This window comes from Felis catus, chromosome D3 (assembly GCF_018350175.1).
Source record: "Felis catus isolate Fca126 chromosome D3, F.catus_Fca126_mat1.0, whole genome shotgun sequence".
Lineage (NCBI taxonomy): Eukaryota > Metazoa > Chordata > Mammalia > Carnivora > Felidae > Felis > Felis catus.
This window is the reverse complement of record NC_058379.1, coordinates 91,810,022-91,835,073: the sequence shown is the minus strand read 5'-3', so window position 1 is coordinate 91,835,073 and position 25,052 is coordinate 91,810,022. Positions and strand designations below refer to the sequence as shown.

General features: G+C 46.3%; 1 protein-coding gene, 1 long non-coding RNA gene and 1 other non-coding gene across 14 annotated transcripts in view; all 3 read right to left on the bottom strand.

The window, feature by feature from the left end:
* ZNF236 (zinc finger protein 236) overlaps nt 1–18,417 on the bottom strand; it is a 107,635-nt gene extending 89,218 nt beyond the window's left edge. For 3 of the 12 annotated variants that reach the window (XM_023242112.2, XM_045041267.1, XM_045041268.1), the window contains exons 1-3: nt 18,081–18,417; nt 2,971–3,113; nt 1,004–1,168 (exon numbers count right to left, since the gene is read on the bottom strand). In XM_023242112.2, coding sequence (XP_023097880.1) covers nt 1,004–1,168; nt 2,971–3,113; nt 18,081–18,135 — 363 coding nt within the window. In that variant the 5' untranslated portion in view covers nt 18,136–18,417. Of the gene's footprint in view, nt 1–590; nt 731–1,003; nt 1,169–2,970; nt 3,114–15,912; nt 17,349–18,080 lie in introns of those variants that run through there. The other 9 variants (XM_023242113.2, XM_023242119.2, XM_023242115.2 and 6 more) reach the window with 8 other exon arrangements.
* A 2,130-nt stretch (nt 18,418–20,547) lies between these two features.
* Nucleotides 20,548–25,052, bottom strand: part of LOC109493526 — a 45,469-nt gene continuing 40,964 nt past the window's right edge. Inside the window, exon 10 of the long non-coding RNA XR_006587759.1 lies at nt 20,548–21,064. This is a non-coding gene — a long non-coding RNA (uncharacterized LOC109493526). The remainder of the gene's footprint in view (nt 21,065–25,052) is intronic.
* Nucleotides 23,945–24,048, bottom strand: LOC111557437. Its single transcript, XR_002737474.2, has one exon. It is a non-coding gene; the product is annotated as a U6 spliceosomal RNA (small nuclear RNA).

The window sequence follows — 25,052 nt, the reverse complement described above, 5'->3', positions numbered from 1 at the left end:
TAGCAAAAAAAAAAGTCTGAAAGATTATACACGCATTCTCTCTAAATGTTGTGATTATTGGTTCTTTTAATAATGTTACTCTTCTTAATCTTTAGTTTCCAGCTTTTTTCCAAAGTAAATACATATTACCTATACAGTAAGTTTCAAAAAGATAAAAACACATTATTTTGTATTAAAAAGCAAAGACATATAAAAAGAAGAGACAAACCTATGTAGAAAGTATGAACTCAATTTTTAGGATGCAAATTTTCCGCATGCGACTTCAATCATGTATTTGTTTTTCTGTCTCAGGAGGAAAATATACCAAACAGTTATCTGTAACCATCCTTGGAGAGTAGAATTAAAACTTTTATTTTCCCCTTTTTACTTTTTTGCACGTTCCTAATTTTACACAATAAGCAGAGATATGGGGGGGTTAATATTTTCAAAGCAGCAGCCATTTACACACTGCAGACACAAGCGCCCCCGCCCCCCTCACCAGCGACAGAGAGCCTGGGTTTCCCTCATCAGCACTGCAGCCCCGTCGGCCCTCAAGTGCTCCCAATACCACACCTGTGGTCCTCACAGAGCCCCTGACTGTGGTGTCTAACCTGCTTTGGGTCATCATGAACTTCTCGTCCCCCAAATTCCCACGCCTCAGGGGGTTCAGACGCCAAGCAAGGAGACACTACCATCTTGAGAGACAGAATATTTACTTCTGGCCGCTGCAGAATCCTACAAAAGTTCATTTCTGATAAAAAAAAAAATTAAAAAAAAAAGGGGGGGGGGTTGGGTAGGGGAAATACACCAAACATTGAAGGGTCTCTGCCCTAAGGTACTGACATAGCCGAAAAAGAAAACGTTTTGTCAGTCAACTAGAGATTCAGCCAAGGCACATTTAGTGATAATCATCTCCTTGAAATCTATACGCAAGGCTTTTTTACACTGGCTTCCACCTAAAATCCCCCTGAGGATTAGATGCATTTTAAACATCCGTGAACAAAGTATAGGCCAAAATAATTACCTCTTCCTTTTCATGCAGCATAATATGCGCTTTGAGACTAGCCACTCTGGAGAACTTCTTGTTACACACAGGACAGGTAGGGTCCTCCCCATTGTGGGTGCATTTATGAAGTGTCAGGTTGAATTCAACATTAAATGTTTGGGGGCACTGGTCACATCGATGTGGCTATTTGGAGAGAAAAGTCAAGAAGCCACTGAAACACAATCTTTCCATAATAAATGTCATTCAAATATCAACAAGTACCGCGATCTACAACCTTTCTAAGGAATTTCTGAAGTCTCTTCTGGACCTGAAGTCAATAAATCCAAAATGGACACAGCAAAGCTCCTGGCAAAATTCCTCAGAAGATTATAAGGATGACAACGCGTGGATGTAGAAAATATCTTGAATACGAAATGCTGCATATAAATGCATCAGGATATAGTCTCTATGAAAATAAACGTGGGGCACCTAGGTGGCTCAGTCGGTCGAGCATCCGACTTAGCGCAATTTGTGGGTTCAAGCCCCACGTTGGGCTCTGTGCTGACAGCTCAGAGCCCGGAGCCTGTTTCAGGTCCTGTCTCTCTGTCTCTGCCCCTCCCTCACTTGTGCTCCTTCATGCTCTCTTGCTCTCTGTCAAAAATAAATAAATAAACATTTTAAAAAATATATGTATGGGCACCTGGGTGGCTCAGCTGGTTAAGCGTCTGACTTCAGCTCAGGCCATGATCTCACAGTTTGTGGGTTCGAGCCCCGAGTAGGGCTCTATGCTGACAGCTCAGAGCCTGGAGCCTGCTTCGGAGTCTGTGTCTCCCTCCCTCTCTGCCCCTCCCCCACTTGGGCGTTCTCGTGTTCTCTCTCTCTCTCTCTCTCTCAAATAAATAAATAAACAAACAAACAAACATTAAAAAAAAAAAGAAAAGAAAAGAAAAGAAAAGAAAAGAAAAGAAAAGAAAAGAAAAGAAAAGAAAAGAAAAGAAAAGAAAAGAAAAGAAAGGGGAGAAATTTCAACTCACTGGGTGGGATTTTTCCCTTCTTTTCTGATCAACTCTACTGCTCTGAACAGTATCACTTCAAGTAAAACAAGTAATCAACGTTTTTAGGTTTTCAGAGAGTTGCTTCTCACAGTCTAAAATTTCCCCCAAATGAAAAGTATTCTGCCACTTACTTGTAGAAAGATAAAGTAATCGCTGGCATTTCTGAAGTATCAAGACCCTGAAGAGTCAGTATTTTCAGATTTTCCGCTTGGGAGGGTAGTCCCAGTCGGTACCAGCACTAACGTTATTATACTCGGTCATATGTTATCTCTAATATTCGCACTGCAGACAAAGCCAGAGTGAGTCACCTCTTGTTCTCCAGAGGAGGCTTCCCTGGTCATCTGAACTCGAATGGCTCACCGGCTTACATTCTCCTCATCCAGAGGAAAGTCAACAACCACTTTTTAATGGTGGTCCTAACTGCCACTTCCTATCTATCGGGCAGATCATTCCATTAAGACGCTAATACTCTTAACCTAGCCCACAAGGGGCCCTGAAAAGAAGGATTCAAATCTCTATTTAAGATAGTGTTAGTCCCTGCTGAAATTCGATCTAAAGTATCTGGAATCTCCTATAAAATGCAAGACACCTTAAGGATAACGCTCCCTGCTGGAGAAAAACCCATCAAGATACACCAATGTTGTGTTCAGGCATACAGAAACCGAACTACTGAAAGTCCCGTTTCGAGATTATTTCTTTTGTCCGCTGACAGAGAACTTCAACACCTAGATTCCCTAGGTGAACCCCCTCCCTTCGTCTCATTAACCAATATAATGGCTAGGAAACGACTACAACTTAACACAAAACGTCAAAGATTTATTGACGTAAGATAAAACGCTCCACGACTGAGGAACCTAACTTACAAGGAAAAGTTTTATTTGACGTGGTGATTTTCACAATACCTCCAGTTTCAACGCTCACATTTCTGACACCCCTCTTGAGAATACATACCTTGTCATTTCGCTCGTGATCCCTCATGTGGCGTTGAAACTGGGACTCTTTTGGAAAAGATAGCAGACAGATTTCACACTTATGGAAGTTTGGAACTTGATAGGCATAATTAGTGTTCTCCGCATTCAATGTTAAAACTCCATCTATAAAATTGCATAAGTATAGACAATAAATACCAGTTGTTATTCTCATCACATAAATAAAACTAAGTTATTTGGTTATTATTTAGAAACCAAATGACGTCAGGGATTTATGAGAGAATTCAGAAGAAATTAATGGTATCTTAAATGTTTTAAGTGGACACGTTCTTAAGTTAGATATGAGAAACGCTGGGACGCCTGAGGCACAGCACGAAAGAATTCTAAGTCCCCGTGGTAGGGTTTTTAGAAACCTGAAGCTAAACTCCTGAGCTTGATATCCACGCAAAGACACAGGAAAGCCAAGTCTCTTAGCCTTGCCTTTGGGCTTAACATGGTTTCAAAGTCACCTGAAATCGCAGAGGCATTTCACCTCTAAGCCACTTTGAGGATTCACCAATAACCCCCACTGTTCCTCTTCCATCACGCAGCAAACAAAACTCGGGTGGAGACAGAAAAGCTAACTGGAGCACTCAATCCACCTCTGAAAACTGCCGCAGAGCAAGATAAGTCAAAGAGAAGAAAACTCGCCCCCCGATGGTTACCGGTCAGACGGACAGAGGCCGGCAGTGCTCCCTCCGGATGAGCCCTGGGCCTCACGATACGCTTCTCGACACCACTCAGGTCAACAGCTACAAACATAAGAGTATTTTCTAATAAAAATATGCGATAATCACAAAAATTCGTCAAGAATTTCAGGAAATAAAGATGTCCAAAACTGCTACAACTCTTTAAATAAACTCCAAGTCTTACTATAATTTAGACACAAATACATAATACATGTTAATGATACAAGAGCTAGAAATAACAGCACGTACGACTCTTTGTATCAAATCTGACTCAAAAATATTAAAATTTAGAAATCTGGAAGTAAAGTAGGGTTGATTTTAAGACTCTAGTGTTAAAGTAAGCTCCAGAAAGTGTTCTATTTCTCAAACTCCACGTGGTAAACATGGGCATTCCACATTTTCAAAAGACCTTTAAATGCCTCCCTTGAGAGAAGAAGCCACAGTTCCAAGTTTGGCCAAAAGTCCTTCTCCTAAGGTGCAAGTGCCCTGAAGGAGAAGTGTGGCCACGGATGGGGGGCGGGGCAGAGGCCAGGCCATGGAGGAGGTGGGGTGGCCGGGCACAGAGAGTGGGTGGCACCTTCAAGAATTCCTCCGGCGGACCCCGGGTAAAGCCGATTCGTTTCTAGAAACACTGGCATAGTTCGATAGACCACAACTTCATCCAGAAACAAACGGGTCTACTACAGAAAAGATGCACATAGCTTTTATTCTATTTATCTTCAACTATATCCACATTCTGTTCACAGACATGCATTCAAAATTTCTACAGTAAATTAGTAACAAATGTTTTAGGACTCCCCGGGTCCCCCCAAAAATGGTTGCTGGGACATCAATTGATATATTATTCCCTTTGGAAAAGTTTGTACTATGGAAAGAAACAGTTTGGGAGGTTGAGAATGTTCAAGTAAAATATCTGTTGAAAATTGTGTTTTAAGAACTCAGTAGCAACTGCTTCCACCGAATGGCTGAATACAAAGGTGACAGAGCTCCTCAATAAACACAAAACTAAAAGGCTACTTCAGGATGTAGAACGAAACGATGTTCATAGCGTCTATGCTGAAACTGCTTAATGACAGCCCAAAATGAGAAAGGATGTAATTATGTAATTACCTGCAACTAACAGATAAAACCCAAGAGATAAGAGACTATACACTCAAACCTGAAAATCACATTGTTTTGCTTATGAATTAAGACTTTTCCAGGGAAGATTTTTATCTTAAGAAGCAAGACCTCCCTCCTTAACGAAGCTCAAAACATACTAAAATCATGTTTTCAGTACGTCCCTTCCACCAGCGATAATACACTATTAATTTGGTTCAAACACAAACTTAAAACGATAATTCAAATCAAAGCGTAACTACAAGGGAAAAACACGTCTTAGTTTCCACAGAGAGCACAATTTTAAAATCCACAGCATCTCTCGACTTTCGCTCTGCTTTGGGGGCACAGGCTTTGCACACGTCATTTCTCTGCACTGAGAAAGTACGAAGCCTTCCTCCCAGGGCGAGGTGGGCTCTATCATGCACACTGTTCTTTCCGGACAGCGTCCCGGGCCTTACAAAGAACTCTTTCGCCTATCACCTCTTCAAGTTCATTCGAATGTCCAATTTCCGGTCCACAGAGTATGTGTTGTTCAGAAAGAAGCCTATGAAACAAACGTATCCTTAGGACGAGCTTAGGAGGTCCACAAACCCTGTGAAACCCACAGGTCCACGCACTTCCCATCGTGCTGGGGGAGAGGTAGCATGCCCGCAGCCACAGAGGCCACCAGATTGTTTAAGGGGCCACGGATCTAAGTAAGGTGTGATCACGCAAACGGTCCGCCCTCCTGAGGACAGCTGCATTGTTAAGAAGCGGCCCGAGGAACGTCACGTGACACTCGGGCAGCACACGCTCCTGATGCTGTCCAAATCAGGTCGGTGTCCTCTGTACCCGACTCCACACACGCAGAGTAAGCACAGAGCCACCTGCATCCAGCAGGGCCCAAATCTAAGAGTTCACCCAGGCCAGGATTTTTCAGGTACGCCTTTCTGCCCGTCCCCGCCCCCAGAGGCAGGGGATGATCACTCCGAGATCAGTTTACCCAGTCACCTAACACGCACAGGCACGAACACAGTCTCTTCAACTGTCCGCCCTCCCTGACTCCAAGGACACAAATTCACCACCGAATTTAAACAAACACTGACTGTACAAAGATCAGAAATTGAGCAGGGGCGTCTGGGTGGCTCAGTCAGTTAAGAGTCAGACTCTTGAACTCAGCTCAGGTCAAGATCTCAGGGTCTGTGAGATCGAGCCCTGCGTCGGGCTCTACACGGAGGTGGAGCCTGCTTGGGATCCTCTCCCCCCCCCCTCCGAAAAATAAATAAACTTAAACAAAAATCGCTTGAGCAGCTTTGTTTTCCTCGAAAAAAATGTGAACGCTAGTTTCAGAATCATTTAACTCCACACGGAGATTCTCAAGAGTATATAATAACGGACCAGCCCCAAAACAATAAAGCCTCAGAGTCACTCAGATGAAATGAGACAGATAACGCCTCCTGGCACTACGAGGACAAGCCTGCCAATGACTGAGGCGCACAGCCACCTCTAATGCTGTCCTGCTCCCCGGCCCTCCCCGGCCCTCCCCGGCCCTCCACGGTCCTCCACGGCCCTCCCCAGCCCTCCACGGCCCTCCACGGCCCTCCCCGGCCACACTGCTCCACAGCTTTATGCAGGCCTGCTCTGTAAGGACCTGGGATGGGATGCGCTCTCTTACGAATTGGTCCTTTTCCCAGACCGGGCATGGCAGCTCAGCCCAGTCAGCTAAATCTTAACGGCAAAGGTCTGTTCCTTATCTCCAATCTAAAGAGCTAAGTTGATCTCTCTTTTTTTTAAACATGTTTTAATGTTTATTTATTTTTGAGACACACACACACACACACACACACACACACACACACACACACACAGAGGGTAAGGGCGGAGGGGCAGAGAGGAAGACACAGAATCCGAAGCAGGCTCCGGGCTGTGAGCTGTCAGCACAGAGCCCGACGTGGGGCTCAAACCCACAAGCCACAAGATCATGACCCGAGCTGAAGTCGGACGCTTAACCGACTCAGCCACCCAGGCCCCCCTCTCTTTTTTTTTTTTTCAAAGATCTTATTTTTAAGTAATCCCTACACCCAATGTGGGCCTCGAACTCACAACCCAGAGATCAAGAGCTCCGTGCTCCTCTGCCTGAGCCAGTCTGGTGCCCCTCTAAGTTGATGTCTTCTACAAAATGCCTGTCTGTGACATGAGAGTTCCACAAAATCTATTACATTTATAGCATTCCACTGACCTACCTCAAATCTGCATCTCCTGACTGAAATTCTCAAGCACCGTGCATTGATGACCTCGGCTATCCATAAATCCTGCTGAGGCATTCTCGGTATTAAATATCGGATATCAGTATCGATAATTATTATTAATCAATATAATTATAATTATATATTACATAGTGTGCATACTAATTATATAATTATAATTATATAATCAATATTAAAATGAGATACACCAGTTTCAGTTTCTAAGCTGAGCTAACCCCTAAACTTTGTATCTCTTTTCATGTTTTTGAATAAAAACCTTCCAAAATATCATTGACCTATCTTCTGCGATAGGCCCGTCTCCCAACACCCCGCCCTGTCCCCAAGAACCCAGCTCTCTACCCACGTGACCTCTGCCCCCTGACCCCAGCTGCCTTCTGAGGCCGCCCTGAGGGCCCCGGGGAGTCTGACAGCCACCAGCCTGCTTCATGTGAGGCCACTTCCCTACCATTCTCTCCTTTCTCTTACTGCTTCCTACTTGCTCCTGTTCTCGGATTCCTGCTCCTCCCCCCACACGGGCCAGCATTCGGGCAGGAGCGGTTCAGGGTCAAGCATGGCGGGGGGTCCGGGCCCGTGAGCCTTTCTAGGTCATCACGGTGTCTCCGAAGCCTCGCTCAAAGCCTGAGCGCCCAGCGAGTATTTGCTAAGTAGTCGGAGATAAGATGAAAGTTATGACTCTTTCGGTCTCTCCCCAGTTGTCTGAAGCTCCCAAGACCAACATATCTAATTTCCACTTTCAGCCTGACTCACGCCTCAAAATGACCTAAGTCACACTCAGTACTTCTCCAGCTTGTTGCGTAGCCACCAACCATTCTGACTTTGCGCACACATCTCTAGCCATGTGCTTGTTCCAGGAGCCATTATCTTCTCCCTAGAATCTTTCAGAAAACCCAGTGCTCCGGTCAACAGCTCCAGCCACAAGCACCCGCTTTCCTCTCAGAAGGAACAAGCATCTGTCAACTCAGGAGTGCCCGCACCGAGAGAGACGAGTACTGTCAGGAAGATTCTGGCACTGTTTGAATCTGACCTCTATCATCTATTCAAATGTATCTACTATTAAGTAAATATTCATTTGGAAATGAAGGTAATCCTCAAAACGCAGTCGATGAAAAAAGCAGTATGTTCGCGGTGCTATTACTGCTTTAATAAAGGGACGATGGGGCAGAGATTTACCGTGCGTTTGCTTGTATGTGCACACGATATCCTTGAGAAACTACAGAAAAAACTAACAGCATTGGTGACCTGTAAAAATGGCAAATACATGAGTGGGACGAGGGCTGGGAAAGGGACTTCCATTTTTTAAAATTCCAAACCATTAGAATGTATTACCTGTTCAAAAAGAATTAAAAAGGAAGAGATAAAATTTACTCTGGGGGAAAGGTGAGTTATACAGTCCATACCTTTGCTGCATAACTAAGGAAACAAAGACCCCAGAGAAATTTAGCTACTTGGTCAAAATCACACAATAAGCCAGGGCAGAAGTGGGAGTGATTTTCAAGTCCTAGAATCAGGCTTCCCTGCCTCTTAAGGTCCTGATTTCTGAGAGAGACAAGACCCCAATTTCAACATTATGCTTACTGTAAAAACAGCAGATGAACTGGGATTCTACCGACAGTACTTTGTCAGTTATCAGCCCAAGACTGCTTATGTTCTTTCCGTATAAAACAGATTCAACGGACTGTCAAGCCAAAGCACTGGTCAAAACCATGAGGAGTTTTGGGGTGCCTGGGTGGCTCAGTCGGTTGGGTGTCCGACTTCAGCTCAGGTCATGATCTCATGGCTGGTGAGTTCGAGCCCCATGTCAGGCTCTGTGCTGACAGCTTGGAGCCTGGAGTCTGCTTCAGATTCTGTGTCTCCCTCTCTCTCTGCTCCTCCCCCACTCATGCTCTGTCTCTCTCTCTCTCTCTCTCTCTCTCAAAAATAAACAAACATTAAAAAAAAAAAAAGAACCATGAGGAGTTTCAATGAGAATCAGAGTCAGAGACACTGGCACTGGTTTCATGATACATGATATGAAACATATCCGTGGCACAGAGTTAAAGATAAATACTTGGTCAGAAACTCATTACATGATCCCTAACAGGGTCAGGCCGCTCATATTCCCACAGTAAAGTTCACCTTTACCCAGGAGCACTTTCAATGCCCGTCAGTAGGTACCTGTGTGAAGGTCCCCTTTCATGACTCAGATTACATTTTCTCTGCTTTTAAAAAGGAGTATCAAGGGGCGCCTGGGTGGCGCAGTCGGTTAAGCGTCCGACTTCAGCCAGGTCACGATCTCACGGTCCGGGAGTTCGAGCCCCGCGTCGGGCTCTGGGCTGATGGCTCGGAGCCTGGAGCCTGTTTCCGATTCTGTGTCTCCCTCTCTCTCTGCCCCTCCCCCGTTCATGCTCTGTCTCCCTCTGTCCCAAAAATAAATAAACATTGAAAAAAAAGATTTAAAAAAAATAAAAATAAAAAATAAAAAGGAGTATCAAGTCCTCTTTCAAATATTTGCTTTTATTACCTGTAAATTTTGATTTCTAAAGAAAGACTTTAAACTCAGGTGGCTGTATATTTAGATACCACACGTTATCCAAATTTAACAAAACTACAGTGCGTTAAAATTACAACAAAATAAAGCCTCCAGGATCTAAAGCCCCACCAGCTAGCTAAAACATATCTAGGCCCAAGGTCTAAAAGTAACAGGGCCTTTTTAAGACTGATCTCAGAGTGTACTGCTGAGAATAACCTCCTTAGACGATGCACAAAACTAATTTTCCATACGTGACAGAATCACTTCTTATTGATGTATTCGCTGCCAACGCTGTTTCTCACCTCCGCGAACGTACGGTTCATGTCAGCACTGCGACAACAATCAGGTAGAGCTGAATGAAGACTGCCACAGAAAACTGTGCGTGGCCCCGTCCGAGAGCCTGTCCCGATTTCCAATGACGTATGTATGTGTAGGACATGCTATTTTTAACGTACCTATCTTTAAAAACGGGTATCTATAGCTCAAAGTTTGGGTCGTTGGTCACAGATTAGAGAGATGGTGATGAAAACAGGCCTAGCAGTCACGAGACTTCTGAGTGTCCGTCCTGCCAAGTGGTCAGTAAGGTCTCCGCAAACCAGATAACCCGTCGCTTGGCTCAATTCTTCCTCCAAAGATGAGGCTGGTTTCCTTACAGGGAATTTACAGGGTGGTTGTGGAAATCCAAGTTATAATAAATAGGAAACAAAAAATACTTCTCCAGAAAAGCAAAATGCACATCTACTAGGAAGGCCAGAATTAAAAAGACAGACGAAAACAAGGAATGATGAAATAGGAAGCAACTGGAAATCGCATGTACCATGAGAAAGAGTTAAAAATCACTACAATCACTCAAAAACCATCTGGCAGCATTGACCAAAGCTGAACGCACATAAACCCTGAACCCAGCAATTCAGCTCCCAGGTATAGCGCCACAGAAACCTGCACATACGTGGACCAAAAACATGTTTAGGGGCACGTGGGTGGCTCAGTCGGTTGAGCATCTAACTGATTTCAGCTCAGGTCACGATCTCATGGTCCTGAGATCGAGCCCCGCACTGGGCTCCGCTCTGGGTGTGGAGTCTGCTTAAAATTCTCTCTCTCCCTTTGCCCCTCTCCCACACGTGCTCTCCCTCTCTTAAAAAAATCAAACCACGTTTAGAAAGGCTTACAGAAGCATTACTATGACAGCCGGCAGCTAACAACAATGCAAATGCCCTTAAATAGTAGACGAAGAATTGTCAATCTACAGGTGAGAAGTAGAACAATGAAGCATCTAGATGGAACACCTAAGGAAAGGTCTCCATGATCTTACGACTGTCAAAAATTCCCTACACAGGTCCCAAAAGTACTAAACGTGAAAGAACTGATGTTAGACAATATTAAGATTGGGAATTTCTTTCATGGAAAGATATCCTTAGAAGAGTGAAGGGCAAAGTAAAAGAACTCCTCCACGGTATATACAAAGAACTCCTATAAGTCAATAATGAAAAGACACACAACCCTTCACCAAAAATAGACAAATGTCAAGCAAGCATACAAAAAGATGGTTTACACTGTATCTCAGAAGGGAACTGCGGATTCAAACAATGACACACCACCGTACACCTAGGAGAAGGACTAAAGTCTAAACAAATCAATACCAGATGCTAACGAGGATGTGAAGCAACAGAAACTCCCGTTCTCTGCTGGTGAGAATGCACAATGGCACAGCCACTTTGGAAGAGGGCGGCGATCTCTTGCAGAGCGAAACACAATCTCCCCACACCATCCAGCACAGTGTTTACCCACACGAGCTGGAAACTTATGTCCGCACAAAAAACCCGGCGCACAAACGTTTATAGCAAGTCGCAACTGCCCAAAACCGGAAGCAACCAAGATATCCTTCAAAATGTAAATAAACGGACTGTGGCACATCCAGACAATGGGATATTACTCAACAATAAAAAGAAATGAGCTGTCAAGCCATGAAGAGATGTGAGGGAATCTTAATTGCATATCGCTTAGTGAAAGAGGGCAGTCCGAAGCTCTGTATGGTATGATTCCCACTTGAGAGCAGGCAGAACGATGGAGACAGTGAACCCTAATGTAAACTAGGGACTTTACTACAAAACTGATCCATTGTTACAAATATAACACTATTACAAGATGAGAATAAGAGGGGAAATCCGGGGGGGGGGGGGGGATTGGGGAGGGGGATGATAAGAAGTATAGAGGAACTAGGTACTCTCTGCTCAATTTAACGTAAGCCTGAAACTGCTATAAAAAGCAAAGTCTATTAACTAAAAATACATAAATAAGATATCCAACCCAGCAGGAAAGTGGGAAAAGACTTAAACAGGAGCCTCACAAGAGAAAACAAACGGCTAATGAACATAAAGTCCTCATTAGCACCGAAGCGCAAGTTAGAAGTCATGATTAACACTACACAGACCGGAATAACTAAGATATGAAAAGGACAGCGCAGACGGGACTCTCGGACACTGCTGGTAGGAGATTAAACTAGCAGAGTCACTAGACAACTGTTCGGCAGTGTCTGCTGGGACCCAGAAGCGCATACAAGTTCACAGCAGCGCTGACCTGTAATAGCCCCAAAGTGGAAACCATCCAAGCACCCAGAGCAGAAAGGACAAACTGACAGTGTTACACAATGGAATAATATACAACCATGTGAATGAACCTATCTCTGCCAAACAATAGCAGGGAGGGGCGCCTGGGTGGCTCAGTGAGTTGAACATCAAGACTCTTGATTTTGCCTCAGGTCCCGATCTCAGGTTTCATGAGCTCCCAGCCCCCGCTGGGGATTCTCTCTCTCCCTCTCTGCCCCTCCCCCACTTGCTCTTTCTCTCAAAATAAATACATAAAAGCATTAAAAAAATAAAACCCATAAATGAGAACAGGGATGATCTCATAAAAGCAAACACTGAATGAATGAAGCCAGAAACAAAAGGGTACATACTGTGAATCCAACTTAGTTTGAAAGCAAGTCGAACTAACCTGAGGTATCAGAAGAGGACAGTGGGGCAGAGAGGGAGGTGGTAGTAACTGGGAGGAACAAAAGGAACTTTTAAGATACCACCGATGTTCTGCATACGTGAAGTTCTTCACTTTAAAATCCACACACTTCCTGTATAGATGTTCTGTTTGATTAACATCATTACCAAAATACGATAAGGCTTTCAAAAACATACAGGTCTGGCTTCTCTTGAAAAATCACAAGCCACGGCGATAACTGGACGCAGCAGAGCAGGAGCCTACCCCCGGTGGACAGAACAGGACCCCCACACTTCTCTGAAACCCCCAGAAGCACTGGCACCTGTTACCTTCCCCTGCTCTGCTAGCCTCTGTGGCTGACTCCCGTATTCAGAATTCAGACCCCCGTTGGTGCTGCTTATTACGTTAAGTAAATTATTCTAATCCACTAAAGCAACAGTTTTCCGCTCTGAGAGGAATTTGGGGGGACAGCACCCTAGAGGGCCATCTCGGAAACCCTCAGTCTCATGCCTTTCAACCTGCACAGCCCTGCCACAGATCAATGGTTTTCAGCCTTGACCACACAGCAGAATCACCCGGGTTCCACCTCACTCAAGGCCCGGTCATCGGGATTTTTTAAATCTCCTCAGGTAATTTCATCAACGTTTTGCCAAGGGCGAAAACCACCCCTCGAGACCTTGCTGTATTATTTCACGTAAGAAAGTTGTAACACTAAAAGCAGTTTGAAAAACAGTTGGGCACAGAGACACAGTCTTTGTATACAGAGAAAATATAAAGACCCTGATATATGATAACGATCATTTTAAAAAGCACTGAATTGATTTTATCTAATGAAGAATTATGGTGTAGTACAGTTTTCCCAGGCTGTGTTTGTGTCAGAGACCAAGATTTTTTTTTAAATACATCCTTATAATGAAATATTTTTCCTTTATTGTGAAAAGACCAAGATTTTGAACTCATGTTAACTCACTACTTGTTTCTAGGATAGTAAAATCTTTAAATTTTGTGTTGCCTAATACACTTTCCACAAAATACTAAAAAGTCCAAGTTTCTGCCTACCTAAAAAGTTCAACTACAGAGAGTGAAGGGTACTCCTTTATGAAAAAACCTTTTTGGGGCGCCTGGGTGGCTCAGGTGATTGGGCATCCGACTTCAGCTCAGGTCATGATCTCACAGTCCGTGAGTTCGAGCCCCACGTCGGGCTCTGTGCTGACAGCTCAGAGCCTGGAGCCTGCTTCGGATTCTGTGTCTTCCTCTCTCTCTCTGCCCCTCCCCTGCTCATGCTCTGTCTCTCTCTGTCTCAAAATAAATTTAAAAAAAAAATATTTTCATCCTTGGACACCTGATATCGTCAGAAAGTTCTTATTCGAAGCAGAATCTGTCTCCCCTTAACTGTTACCGCCAGGAGTACCTAGTTCCGCCCGCTGAAGCAGAGGATTCACCTCTAAATCTGAGGGCACGGGACCTCCTGCCGTCTCGCACACAAAATCCTACTGCTGAGCCCTTCCCACTAGCCCAGTGCCCTTGGAGGGGACGGCAGCTTCCTGAACTCGCGCAATAAAATCTGAAGCGGCCTGAAGTGATCATCTGAGCAACAGAGGACTTGTGGATCCATTTGGCTCAAGCTCCGTCTCAGCTCTCAGCTCTGGAAATGAAGCGTTACAAACACTCCTCCGACAGAAAACAGGAAGTGAGCAGGAGGCCGACCACAGGTACAGCCCGGGAGAAAAAGCGGGTACCAGCGCGCTGGAAAAAACAAACGGAGGCCAGACAAGGTCCCAAAATGTGGCTTCCATCAAGGTCACTACGGCTTAGCAAAACTAAAGCGTGAGGAGGAAGCACTCCTATCTCACCCAGCTTTACTCGCCCAGGAGAGCGCCAGGCGCCAAGCAAGGGCTCCACAAACACGCCCCTCAGCTGGGAGCCCAGCTTACTCACCACGCGGTCCCCCTCCCCGGCAGCTGGTGTCCTGCAAGATCCCCGGCGGATGCCAGAAACCACAGAGGGTGTGGAACCCTGTGCATCGGGTCTTTTCCTATGCTTACGCACCTACCACAAAGTTGAGCATACGCTGCGCACAGTACGAGATCACCAAGAACTAATACCCGAGTAGACACCCGTGACGACATTCTACAGAGGCCGTGTGCATGGGGTCGCCCTCTCTCTCACTGTGCCGCACCTGCCCTTCTGGTGACGACAGATGATACAGTCCCCGCGTGACCAGATGAAGGGAGGTGAGTGACCTTAGGCCTGTGAGGCATTGGGACACGGCGTGGGGCCACCGTGACCTCCTGAGGACAGGCCGCAAAGAGGATCACGTGCTTCGGCCCGCGGGGCCCGAACAGATGGAAATGGAAAGTGCGGAGAAGGGTGGACCGCTGCACTCGTCCTGAGCCAATTACTTCCAGAAAGGTTTGTCAGGGGGCCTACCCCCACCTCCTCTTGAGGTTTCCATACTGACAGCATCCTCTCCGGGAACCCTGCACTTCCAGCGCCTGTTACCTGCCGCCCCAAGCACAGTCCCCACCGTCGCAGGACACAGGGTCCTGAGGAGCCAAGGCAGAGATGACCTCTCTGCTGTTGAACATTGCAACCCAGCCCCTAGCACGGCCACAGGCAGTGCTTTAAAACGTTTTAAATAAACTAACCCATGTGTAGGGCTTTATATTTATCAAGGTGGAACAATACAAGGCACCGTCTGGTCAAACGTAGGTTCAAATCTCAACTGTGCTGACTAGGCGGGGAAACCTTCCAAATCCCTTCACCTCACTGAGCTGCATTTCCCCGCCTGCAAAAATCCCCACCGATCTTCCACATTTTCTTAGGAATAAAATTCCTAACAGTAACACAGAAAACAAGGTAATTTCAGGCAATGAGACGTATCATTAACAGAGTGACAGAGCAACAGTCCTCAAACATTCTGATCTGGGGATCTTTTCACGTTCTTAAATATTACTGAGGACTCCGAAGACCTTAAGTTTATATAGATTACATCATTATTCGCCCTACTCAAACCGAGCACTGTTTAAAATAGCTCTTCAATCAAAAGCAAACATCTAGCGTATGTTAATGCAAATACATATTTTTATGAAAAGTATATTCTCAAAAAAAAACAGTGAAGAGTTTTCACTTTTAGAAACCTTTTTAATGTCTGACAAAACAAGCGGATCCTCCTATCTGCTTCCGCATTCTCTCTGTTGCAATCAATATGTTGCGTTTCATTCTCCTGCAAATTATTTTGATAGGTTGAGTTTGCCGTTTTGAGTGAAATACACCAGTCTTGATTCATGCAAAGGCGTCAGCAATTTTACTCCTAATCGTTTTTGTACAACTAGGGCAAATGTTAACCAAGTGGAGAAACCAGATAGTACCGCTATGAAAAGATTTACCTTGCAGACCCCTGAAAGCGCCTCCGGGAATTCCAGGGGCCCACGAACCACACTTTGAGAACCACCGTGGTAGAAAAAGACTGGTGTAAAGTGAAGTTATTTGCAGGCAGGTTTGAGGAAGGCCTTTTTTAGGAAGCTGACGCCCTGAGACCTAAGGGAGGAGTCAGAGGAGGCGGATTCTCAGAATATCTGCGAGGAACACGAAGAATTGAACGCTACAGCAAGGAAAGAGGGAAATGAGCCCTAGACAAAGGCCAGATCAATTAGGATCCTGCAGGAATGTAGATTTGACTTTAAGAGAAATCCTTTGAGGAGTTTTAATCTGGGTGTGGCCCTATGATGTCCGTTTAAAGAGCCCCTCCACGGACAGGTGATGGACCTAGGCTGGGGCCAGACTACCTGGGACTCAAGCCCACCTGCAGACAAGGGGGCTGGGGAGCCAAGCACACTGGCGATAGAAGAGGTGGGGCTCACTGCAAACACATTTTTGAGGAAGAAGCCACAAGACTTCATTATGAACCGTCTTCAGGAATAAGACAAGAAGCATTATTCTTCAGTTCGGGGCTTGAAAACCCAAGTGAACGGTGATGCCATTCAGGAAGATGGGGAAGATTGGGGGGGATTAGGTTCCCAGCCCTCCGTCAAGGCACATTTTACATTCTCCATCCTAAGCCTTCGTTAGAGCACCTGAGAGGCACCGCACCTTCTGTTATTTTTGGCAGAGCGCACATTAACAAAAGTACAAACACTGGACGAAATGAGGCCAAAGCCAAGGCAGTGAGGTCTTTCAGAACTCCTTCCAGAAGCCAAGAGCCACTAATCAAGATTCTGAGCAGTTACTGTCCAACTTCAAATCTGCAAACCTGCACGGTTCCCCCGCCAGCGTCCCACTAAGCTCCCTAAGCGCTGTGCGAGGCGTGCGGGTTCGTGCTCAAATTCATATGCGCTCCTGTCCCAATGTCTCCTTCATTTGCCCGTCTGTTAACTTGATCGGTTATGAGACCAGTAAGAGCGTCTGGTCGGTACGTCCCGTCAGTAAGTTTACACCGCTGGCTGGTGTCGACCTCTCTCCCTAAATGCGATGAAGGGCTCAGTTAAACACTATCGATCTGCAGTTTCCAGAACTGACCTTGCTCCGTTCTGAAAACCAGTGCGTGTGCGCGCCGCCTGGCACCAGCCCTTGAGTGAGTCCCAGTTTACTCCTCCTCCGGGGAAGGGTAAGCCTGGGCCACCGGGCTCGGGGACCAGCCAGCGACAGGTACAGGCCCCGGGAGCGCGTTCCAAGTCCGCACGGCCGGATCCAGCGCCCACGCAGCCCCCTCTACGACCGCCCCGGCTCTGGTCCCCACCCCACTCCCGGCTCGCCCAGTCCCCCGGGCCCCGCTGGTGCCCTCCCGGTCCCCTGGCCTTCCAGGCCCCGGGGCCGGTCTACCCGGCCGTCCCCCAGGTCCGACCCTCCCCACCCCCACCCCACCCCCCCGGGGCCGCGCGCCCGAGGGCCTCCCCAGGGCCTCCCCGCCGGGGCCGCGCAGCGAGCGAGCACTCGACGCTCCGGGGCGGCCAGGCCGGCCGGGGCGCCGCTCCCTCAGGCCCGCGGGTAGGGCGGGCCCTGCCGCCCGCCCACGCTACGCGCGGCCTCGGAGATGGCGGCGGGGCCCGGCGTCCCTACGACCCGCCCGGGGAGGGCGCCTCCCCCAGGAAGGCCGCCCGCCGCCCCGGAACGCCGGGCCGGGCTGGGCGGCGGGCGGGCCGGGGAGGCCGGATCCCCGCGGGCGGAGGACGGCGGGGGAGGAGGGCGGCCGGGGGAGGAGAAGGAGGAGGGGGAGGGAGGAGGGCGGCGGCGGCGGCGCGCACCTCGCCCCCGGCCCCCGCCGCCGCCGCCCGCCCGGCCCAGGAAAGTAGGCCCAGCCCGGCGGAGGGGCCCGCCGCGCCGCGCCGGTATCATTCCGCCCGCGCCCTGCGGCCCGCACTGGGGCGGCGGCGGCGGCGGGTGCGGCGGCGGGCGCGGCGGCGGCGGCGGGCCCCGGCCCCGCTCGCCGCCCCCGGCCTCGCCGCCCCCGGCCCCGCCGCCCCCGGCCCGGGCCGCTCCCGGCGCCCTCCGCGCCGCATCCGGGGACTATATTCGCGCGGAGCGGCACAGCGCGGCCGGCCCGGACGAGGCCGCTTACCGGTGTCGCCGCGCGCCTTGCTCTCCTTGGGCTTCGGGGGGCGGCCCCGCGGCATCGTCGGCGGCGGCGGCGGCGGACCACCCCTCGGCCGCACACACACTCACACACATACACTCGGCGGAGCGCGCACGCGCGGGGACCGGCCGCGGGGACGCGGCGCGCGCCCGGCCGAGCGACGGAGGCGGGCGGAGCGGCCCGGGAGGGCGGGCGGCCGCCGAGCCCTGTCTGGGCGCCCGCGGGCCTCACGGGGGGAAGGCGCCCGAGGGAGCGAACGGGAGAGCTAGCACCGAGCCGACTTCGGCGGGTTCCATGGCCCGGCGGGCCGCGTTAGGGGCGTTGGGCGCGGGTGCGCGGTGGGGGCGGGGAGAGGCGCCGTGCGCATGCGCGTTCCGCCGTTCGGGCCTGGCGCGGCCGGGCGGCCTGCGGGGCCGTGGTCGCTGGCGGCCGCCGCCTCCGACGGCCGGCCTGGGGGGAGCGGGAGGGCCGCGGTCACTCTCGGTCGCCATCGGTCACCCTCGGCCCTGGTCGGAGGGGAGCGGCATGTGGACGTCCTCCGTCACCCTGGGTCCCAATGGCCGGCCTGGGGGGAACGGAAGGGCCGCGGTCACTCCCCGTGCCAGTGGCCTGAGGGGGTGTGGGCGACCGTGGTCCTCCTCGGTCCTGGTCTGAGGGGAGCGGGCTGTGGTCACCCTCGGTCACCCGCCGTCCCCACGTCTGGCCTGAGGGGGCGGGCATTGCAGTGTGTCAGGCCGAAGCCCGCAGCTGGGACAGCCGTCGGGAAAATCGGAAAGGTGGCCTTTGAACTGGCACAGGTGTTGAGAAAGCGCTTTCCCGGTGGAAGCAACACACAAGAAGGAAAAAGACCAGGGTCCTTGACGTGCCAGGTGCCCCGGACGTGTCCGTGTACGTTTACGTGTGTCACTTAAGGCAGGGAACACCCGGCACGTCGTCCTGCGGGGTCTCGCGGGAAGGCCTCTGACACCCGCCCGCCCGCGGCACCCGCTTCACGGCCGAACTTAGAACCCAGGCGGCTGGACCGGCGAAGACCGCCCCAGACGTCACTGATGTTCCCGTTGTCGGGCGTAACGCATTAAAATGTACACTTTCAAAGGTGTTGGTCTTCTATTTCTGTTGTTGCTCATACCAGCTTCCACAGAATTCCGACACTAAGGGGACAACAAAGAGTGAGGTGACATGATGGCACAAGGAGCCAAAGAAAACTAAGCAGAGGATCCTATTTGAAAAGAAACAAGCTCAGACAAGTTATCTAACCAACATCAGCTAGCCAATGAGTGGCAAATGGTACTGAATAACGTTTGATCCGCTGTTTTTAACGTTTTAGTGTTTTTCACAATCCTGCAAATACCGTTTTACAGATGATACTGAGGTTCAGAAGGGTTAAGTAATTTGATCAAGAGAACCTAGCCTGTCAGCAAGTCCAAGGTGCAAACCAAATCTCACTGGTTCGTCCCATGTACACAGTTGCATCAAAGCAGAAATACACCTAAGGTTAGACAAAATAGGACAGTATTAACGTGTGTATCAGGGCTAGCATAGGTACAAGGCTGGGAAGATAGACTGGAAGCAGACCATAAGAATTTGTGAGTCAATTCGGATGATGACGATGTGTATAAATGTATACCTATTTTGTTCCAAAGAAGATGTGAAGCACAGGAAAATACAAATGAGGAAATTGGGATGAAGGAAGGAAGTAGGAAACCAAAGGGAGTAAGTGCCTAAACTAATAAAGTCCAATGTACTTATAAAAGGAGACTAGGAGTTGCACTCCAGGTGTCTTAGCCCAAGAAATAGGCATGATTAGTTACAAGATTCTTACTTACCCATAAAAAAACAGCTGTATCCCTATCACCGTATCCCTATGTAGTTTCCTACGATTGTTTCTTTCCTTACCATCCATATGCATACACAACATATCTGTAAACCAAGGCGATTTGACTTCTTGTGATTTGGATGTCTTTTATTTCTTTTTCTTGCCTAATTGCTCTGGCTAGGACTTTCAGCACAATGTTGAGTATGACTGCTGAGAGCGGACACCCTTGTCCTATTCCTGATCTTAGAGGGAAAGCTTTGAACATTTCACCCTTGAGTATGAGGGTAGCTGTGGGTCTGTCATATATGACCTTTATTGTGCTAAGGTACATTCTTTCCATACCCAATTTGTTGAGAGCTTTTATTAGGAAAGGATGTTGAATTTTGTCAAGTTCTTTTTCTGTGTCTATTGACATGAACATGAATCTTTTATCCTATTAAAGTGATGTATCACATTAATTTGCATTGCTTTCCAAGGATAAATTACATTTTATCATGGTGTATAATTCTTTTAATGTGCCGAATTAAGTTTGCTAGTATTTCATTGAAAATTTTTGCATTTATATTCATCAGGGATATTGGCCTATAGTTTTGTTTTGTTTCGTTTTGCTTTCTTGTAGTATCCTTACCTGGCTTTGGTATCAGGGTACCCTGGCCTCATAAAATAAGTTTGAGAGTATTCCCTCTCTGGTTTTTTGGAAGAGTTTGAGAAAGATTGGTGTTATTCTTTAATGTTTGGTAGAATTCACTGGTGAAACCATCTGTTACTGGGCTTTTCTTTGGTGGGAGATTTTTTGAGGGAGCAAGCAGGAGAGAGGCAGAGGGAGAGAGAGAGAATCCCAAGCAGATTCCACACTCAGCATGGAGCCAGACGCAGGGTTCAATCCCATAACCATGAGATCATGACCTGAGCCAAAATCAAGAGTCAGACACTCAACTGACTGAGCCATCCAGGCGCCCCACCTCTGGTGGGAGACTTTTTTTCTATTAGATTTAATCTCCTTACTCATTGGTCTGTTCAAATTTTCTATTTCTTCATGAGTCAGTCTTGGTAGGTTGTATGTAGGTTAGTTTCCTAGACTCATATTCCTAGATGTCTCAGAGGGTTCCATGGAAGGCTGCTCTTTTATTCCATCTCATTTTTAAATTGATACCTGTAGAGACACAAAAAGGGGGACATAAAACCTATGCTCCCCAGAACCACCACACAAGGCACAGCTGGAGAATAGGACCCAACAGCCTGGAAGACTCCTAGGTGCTCCTCCCTGAAGCTGCCCTCTTCCTACAGGTATCTGCTCCCCTGACACTGATAACCATCCCCTTGCCTTGATGATCGTACCGTCTTTTTAGATGGCTTTAAATTAATCTATTGGTCAGTTGGTCCAGCTTTTCAACTTTCAAAGTTTTTCCAAGTTCTTCTGTGGCTTGTATCTTTGTTCATATTGGGTTTGTGAGATTAATCGGTGCTGATACATACAGCTGGAGTTCATTTATTTTCACTGATGGACAGCATTTCATTGTAAGACTATGCCACAGTTTATTCATTCAATCCATTGTTGACAGACTTTTGGGTTATGTCAAGTTGTTTTTCTGTTGTTTTGTGAACACGCTGCTATGACTATTTTTGCACTTGCCTTCTGGTGTTGAGTTTTTTGTTTTGTTTTTTAACACTGGATGAAAAATATTTATTTTTTGCTTTCAATTTGTTCCATGTCAACTAAGTTTACTTCCCTCTACTTTCTTGCCTTTTCTGGACTGACATTTTTTTTTTCTCATTCTGCTTTTTCCCTTTTGCTAGTTTGAAAATTATATTCTCTATTCTGTTAAGGGTAACTTTAGAAACTTCAAGATGATACTTATGAAAGCAGAATGTCAATCAACACCTTTAGTCTTCTCCTAATTCATATACTATTGTCTTTTGGTGTTTCAATTCTACTCTAAAATGCAGAAGATACTATTATTTTATTTGTCTCATTTGTGGAAATTACTTACATATATTCCAACTTTTTTGTCCTCTACATTCCTCCTTACACCTCCAGACTTCATCTCCTATCTCTGTCGGTATCATAGACACACTTCACAATTTCACTTAGCGAACACGGCTTAGCAACAAGCACGCTTACATTTTCTGTCTACCTGACAATGTCTTTATTTTGTCTTCGTTCTTTGAAGATACTCTTTCTGGTTAAGTAATTCTAGGTTGAACAATTCTTTCAATCCACTGAAAATATTCCACCTTTAGCTTAGCTTCGGTTGTAATTGATGGAGAGTCAGTTATCCGTCTTCTTTCTTTTGCATGTCATTCCCCTCCCCCTCCCCACCACTGGAAACTTCTATGACCTTCTCTCAGCCATCAATGCCTTGCGTGTTCGTTAAGGTGTGCCTAAGTGTGAATTCTTTTCATTTATACATTCAGGGATTCACTAGGAATTCTCAGGGATTATTTCTACAAAGATGGCCCTAGCTCCATTCTCTCTCTTTCTCTTGGAGTTCCAGCCAGACTTATGATAGGCATTCTCATTTTATTCTCCATTTTTCTTAACTTTCCCTTCGTATTTTCTCTTTTTCTCTGTCCTCCACCTTGGATGATTTTTTAATATTTCTTTTGCAATTGACCAATTTTATCTTCTGCTATGTCAGTTAAACCTATCCATTGAGCTTGATAATTCAATTATCTTTTATCTTTTCTAATTTGGTTATTTTTCTAATCTACTTGGTAAGCTTTTCCAACTTTTTAATGACAAAATTATCAAACAAGCAAAACGGCTCGAAAATAGCATAATGAACTCCCATCTACTGAACACTTAGATTCGACAGTCTTAATATTTTTGCCATACTTGCTTTATCTATTTATTTTTCTATTGTCTTTCGTTTTTCTGGTGTGTGGTTTTTGTTTCCTGTTATTTTGTTTTTGCCAAGCTATTTGAAATAACCTGCAGATCACTTTACCCCTAATTGTGCCAGCATGACTCTCTTACGAATTCATGCATTTCCGGGGTGCCTGGGTGGCTCAGTCAGTTAAGTGTCCGACTTCGGCTCAGGTCATGATCTCACGGATTGTGAGTTCGAGCCCTGTGTCAGTTTCTGTGCTGACAGCTTGGAGCCTGGAGCCTGCTTCCGATTCTGTGTCTCCTTCTCTCTCTGCCCCTCCCCCACTTGTGCTCTGTCTCTATCAAAAATAAATAAATGTAAAAAAAATTTAAAAAAAAAAGAATTCATGCATTTTCTTGCAGAGCAACAATATCATTACTATACGTAGGAAAAGTACCAATACTCTCCTAATATATTTACTATCCAGTCCAGATTCAAAGACTCCCAATTATTTCTAAGGTTTCTTATTTTCCCAGTCAGGATCCAAAAAGGGCTCATGTCTTAAATTCTTATTGTGCCTCATTTTATTTTTAATAGCTTTACTGAAATATAATTGACATACAGTGAGCTGCACATATTAAAGAGTAAAGTGTAATAAAACCTGACACATGTATACAAATGTGAAGTCATCAGTACAATCAAGATGTGAACATATCCTACCACCCAAACACTTCCTTGTTTCCCCATGCGCTCATCCCCTCCCTGATCCCCAGTTCCCAGGCAACTACCGTTCTTTTTGTCACTGTAGTTGGATCACATTTTCTATAATTTTATATAAATGGAATCATACGATATGTATTCTTTTTGCCTAACTTCTTTCACTCACAATAATTATTTTAAGATTTACCCGTGTATTGTAGGAATCAATAGTTCATTCCTTTTTATTGCTAAGTAGTATTTATTTCCTTTTTTTATTGATATAATTTACATATAACATATTCATTTCAGGTGTATAATGTAATTATATGTAATTGTATATACTGCAAAATGATTCTGGTAAGTCTAGTTAACATCCATCACCACACAGAGTTACAATTTTTTTCCTTGTAGTGAGAACTTTTAAGATCTACTCTCTTAGCAAATTTCAAATATACAATACATTGTTACCTATTAACTGCAGTCACCAGGCTGTACATTATATTTTCCGTTCTTACTCATTTTATAAAAACATGGAATGCTTCACAAATTTGAGTGTCCTGCTTGCACAGGGGCCATGCTGATTTTCTCTGTATCATGCCATTTTTTTTTATTCCAATTTTACTATACATGCTGCCAAAGAGGGCACTGAATAGTATCTCATTTTATGGATATACCACAGTTTCTCAATCCAGTTTCCACTGATGGGCGCTTGGGTTGTTTTCAGGTTTTGACAATTATAAACAGGAGCCAGACGAGGTGATAAAACGAGGCACCTTGTGCGGGACACTCAAGGAGGTGCTCCCTCTGATTTGTGCACATGTTCCACTCTCCTCACATTGTACAGGCCCTGACTGCACACAAAACTGTTGTGAACATTTGCACTGAGTCTGGCCACAGCCCTATGTTTTCATTTTTCTTGGGTAAATACCTAGGAGCAGGATGGCAGAGTCATATGATAGCTGTTTCTTCAACTTTTTTCAAGCCTCTAAACTGCTTCCCAAAGCAGTTAGATCATCTGATGTCTCCACCAGCGACGCACGACATTTCAGTTGCCCCACTCACTCACCAACACTTGGTGTGGTCAGCCTTCTAGATTTCAGTCTTTCTAGTAGATGCGCAATGGCATCTCACTGTGGTTTTTATTTGCCTTTCTCTAATAACTAATGGTACTGAGTATTCTTTTCAATCTGCTCATTTGCTATCCATGTATGGTCCTTGATGTAGTGTCTGTTCAAATTTTTGCCCATTTTTAATTGGGTTGTTTGTCACACCACTGAGATGAAGAGTTATTTGCGTATTCCGGATACAATCTCTCCATCAGGTATATGTTTTGTAGTATTTTCTCCTAGTACGTGGCTTGCCTTTTCATTTCCGTTACAGTGTCTTTTGAATTGCATAAGTTTTTGCTTTTCTTGAAGTTCACATTATCAATTGTTCCATGCCTGTTGTGTCATTTCAAGGAAACTTTGCCAAACCCTAAGTCCCTAGGATTTTCTGTGTTTTCTTTCAGAAGTTTTAGCTCTTATATTTAGGTCTTTCTTCGTTATGAGTTGATTCCTATATATGGTATGAGATAAGAGTTCAGTTTCATTGTTTTTCAACAAGTGATCCTCTTGTTCCAGCATTATTTGA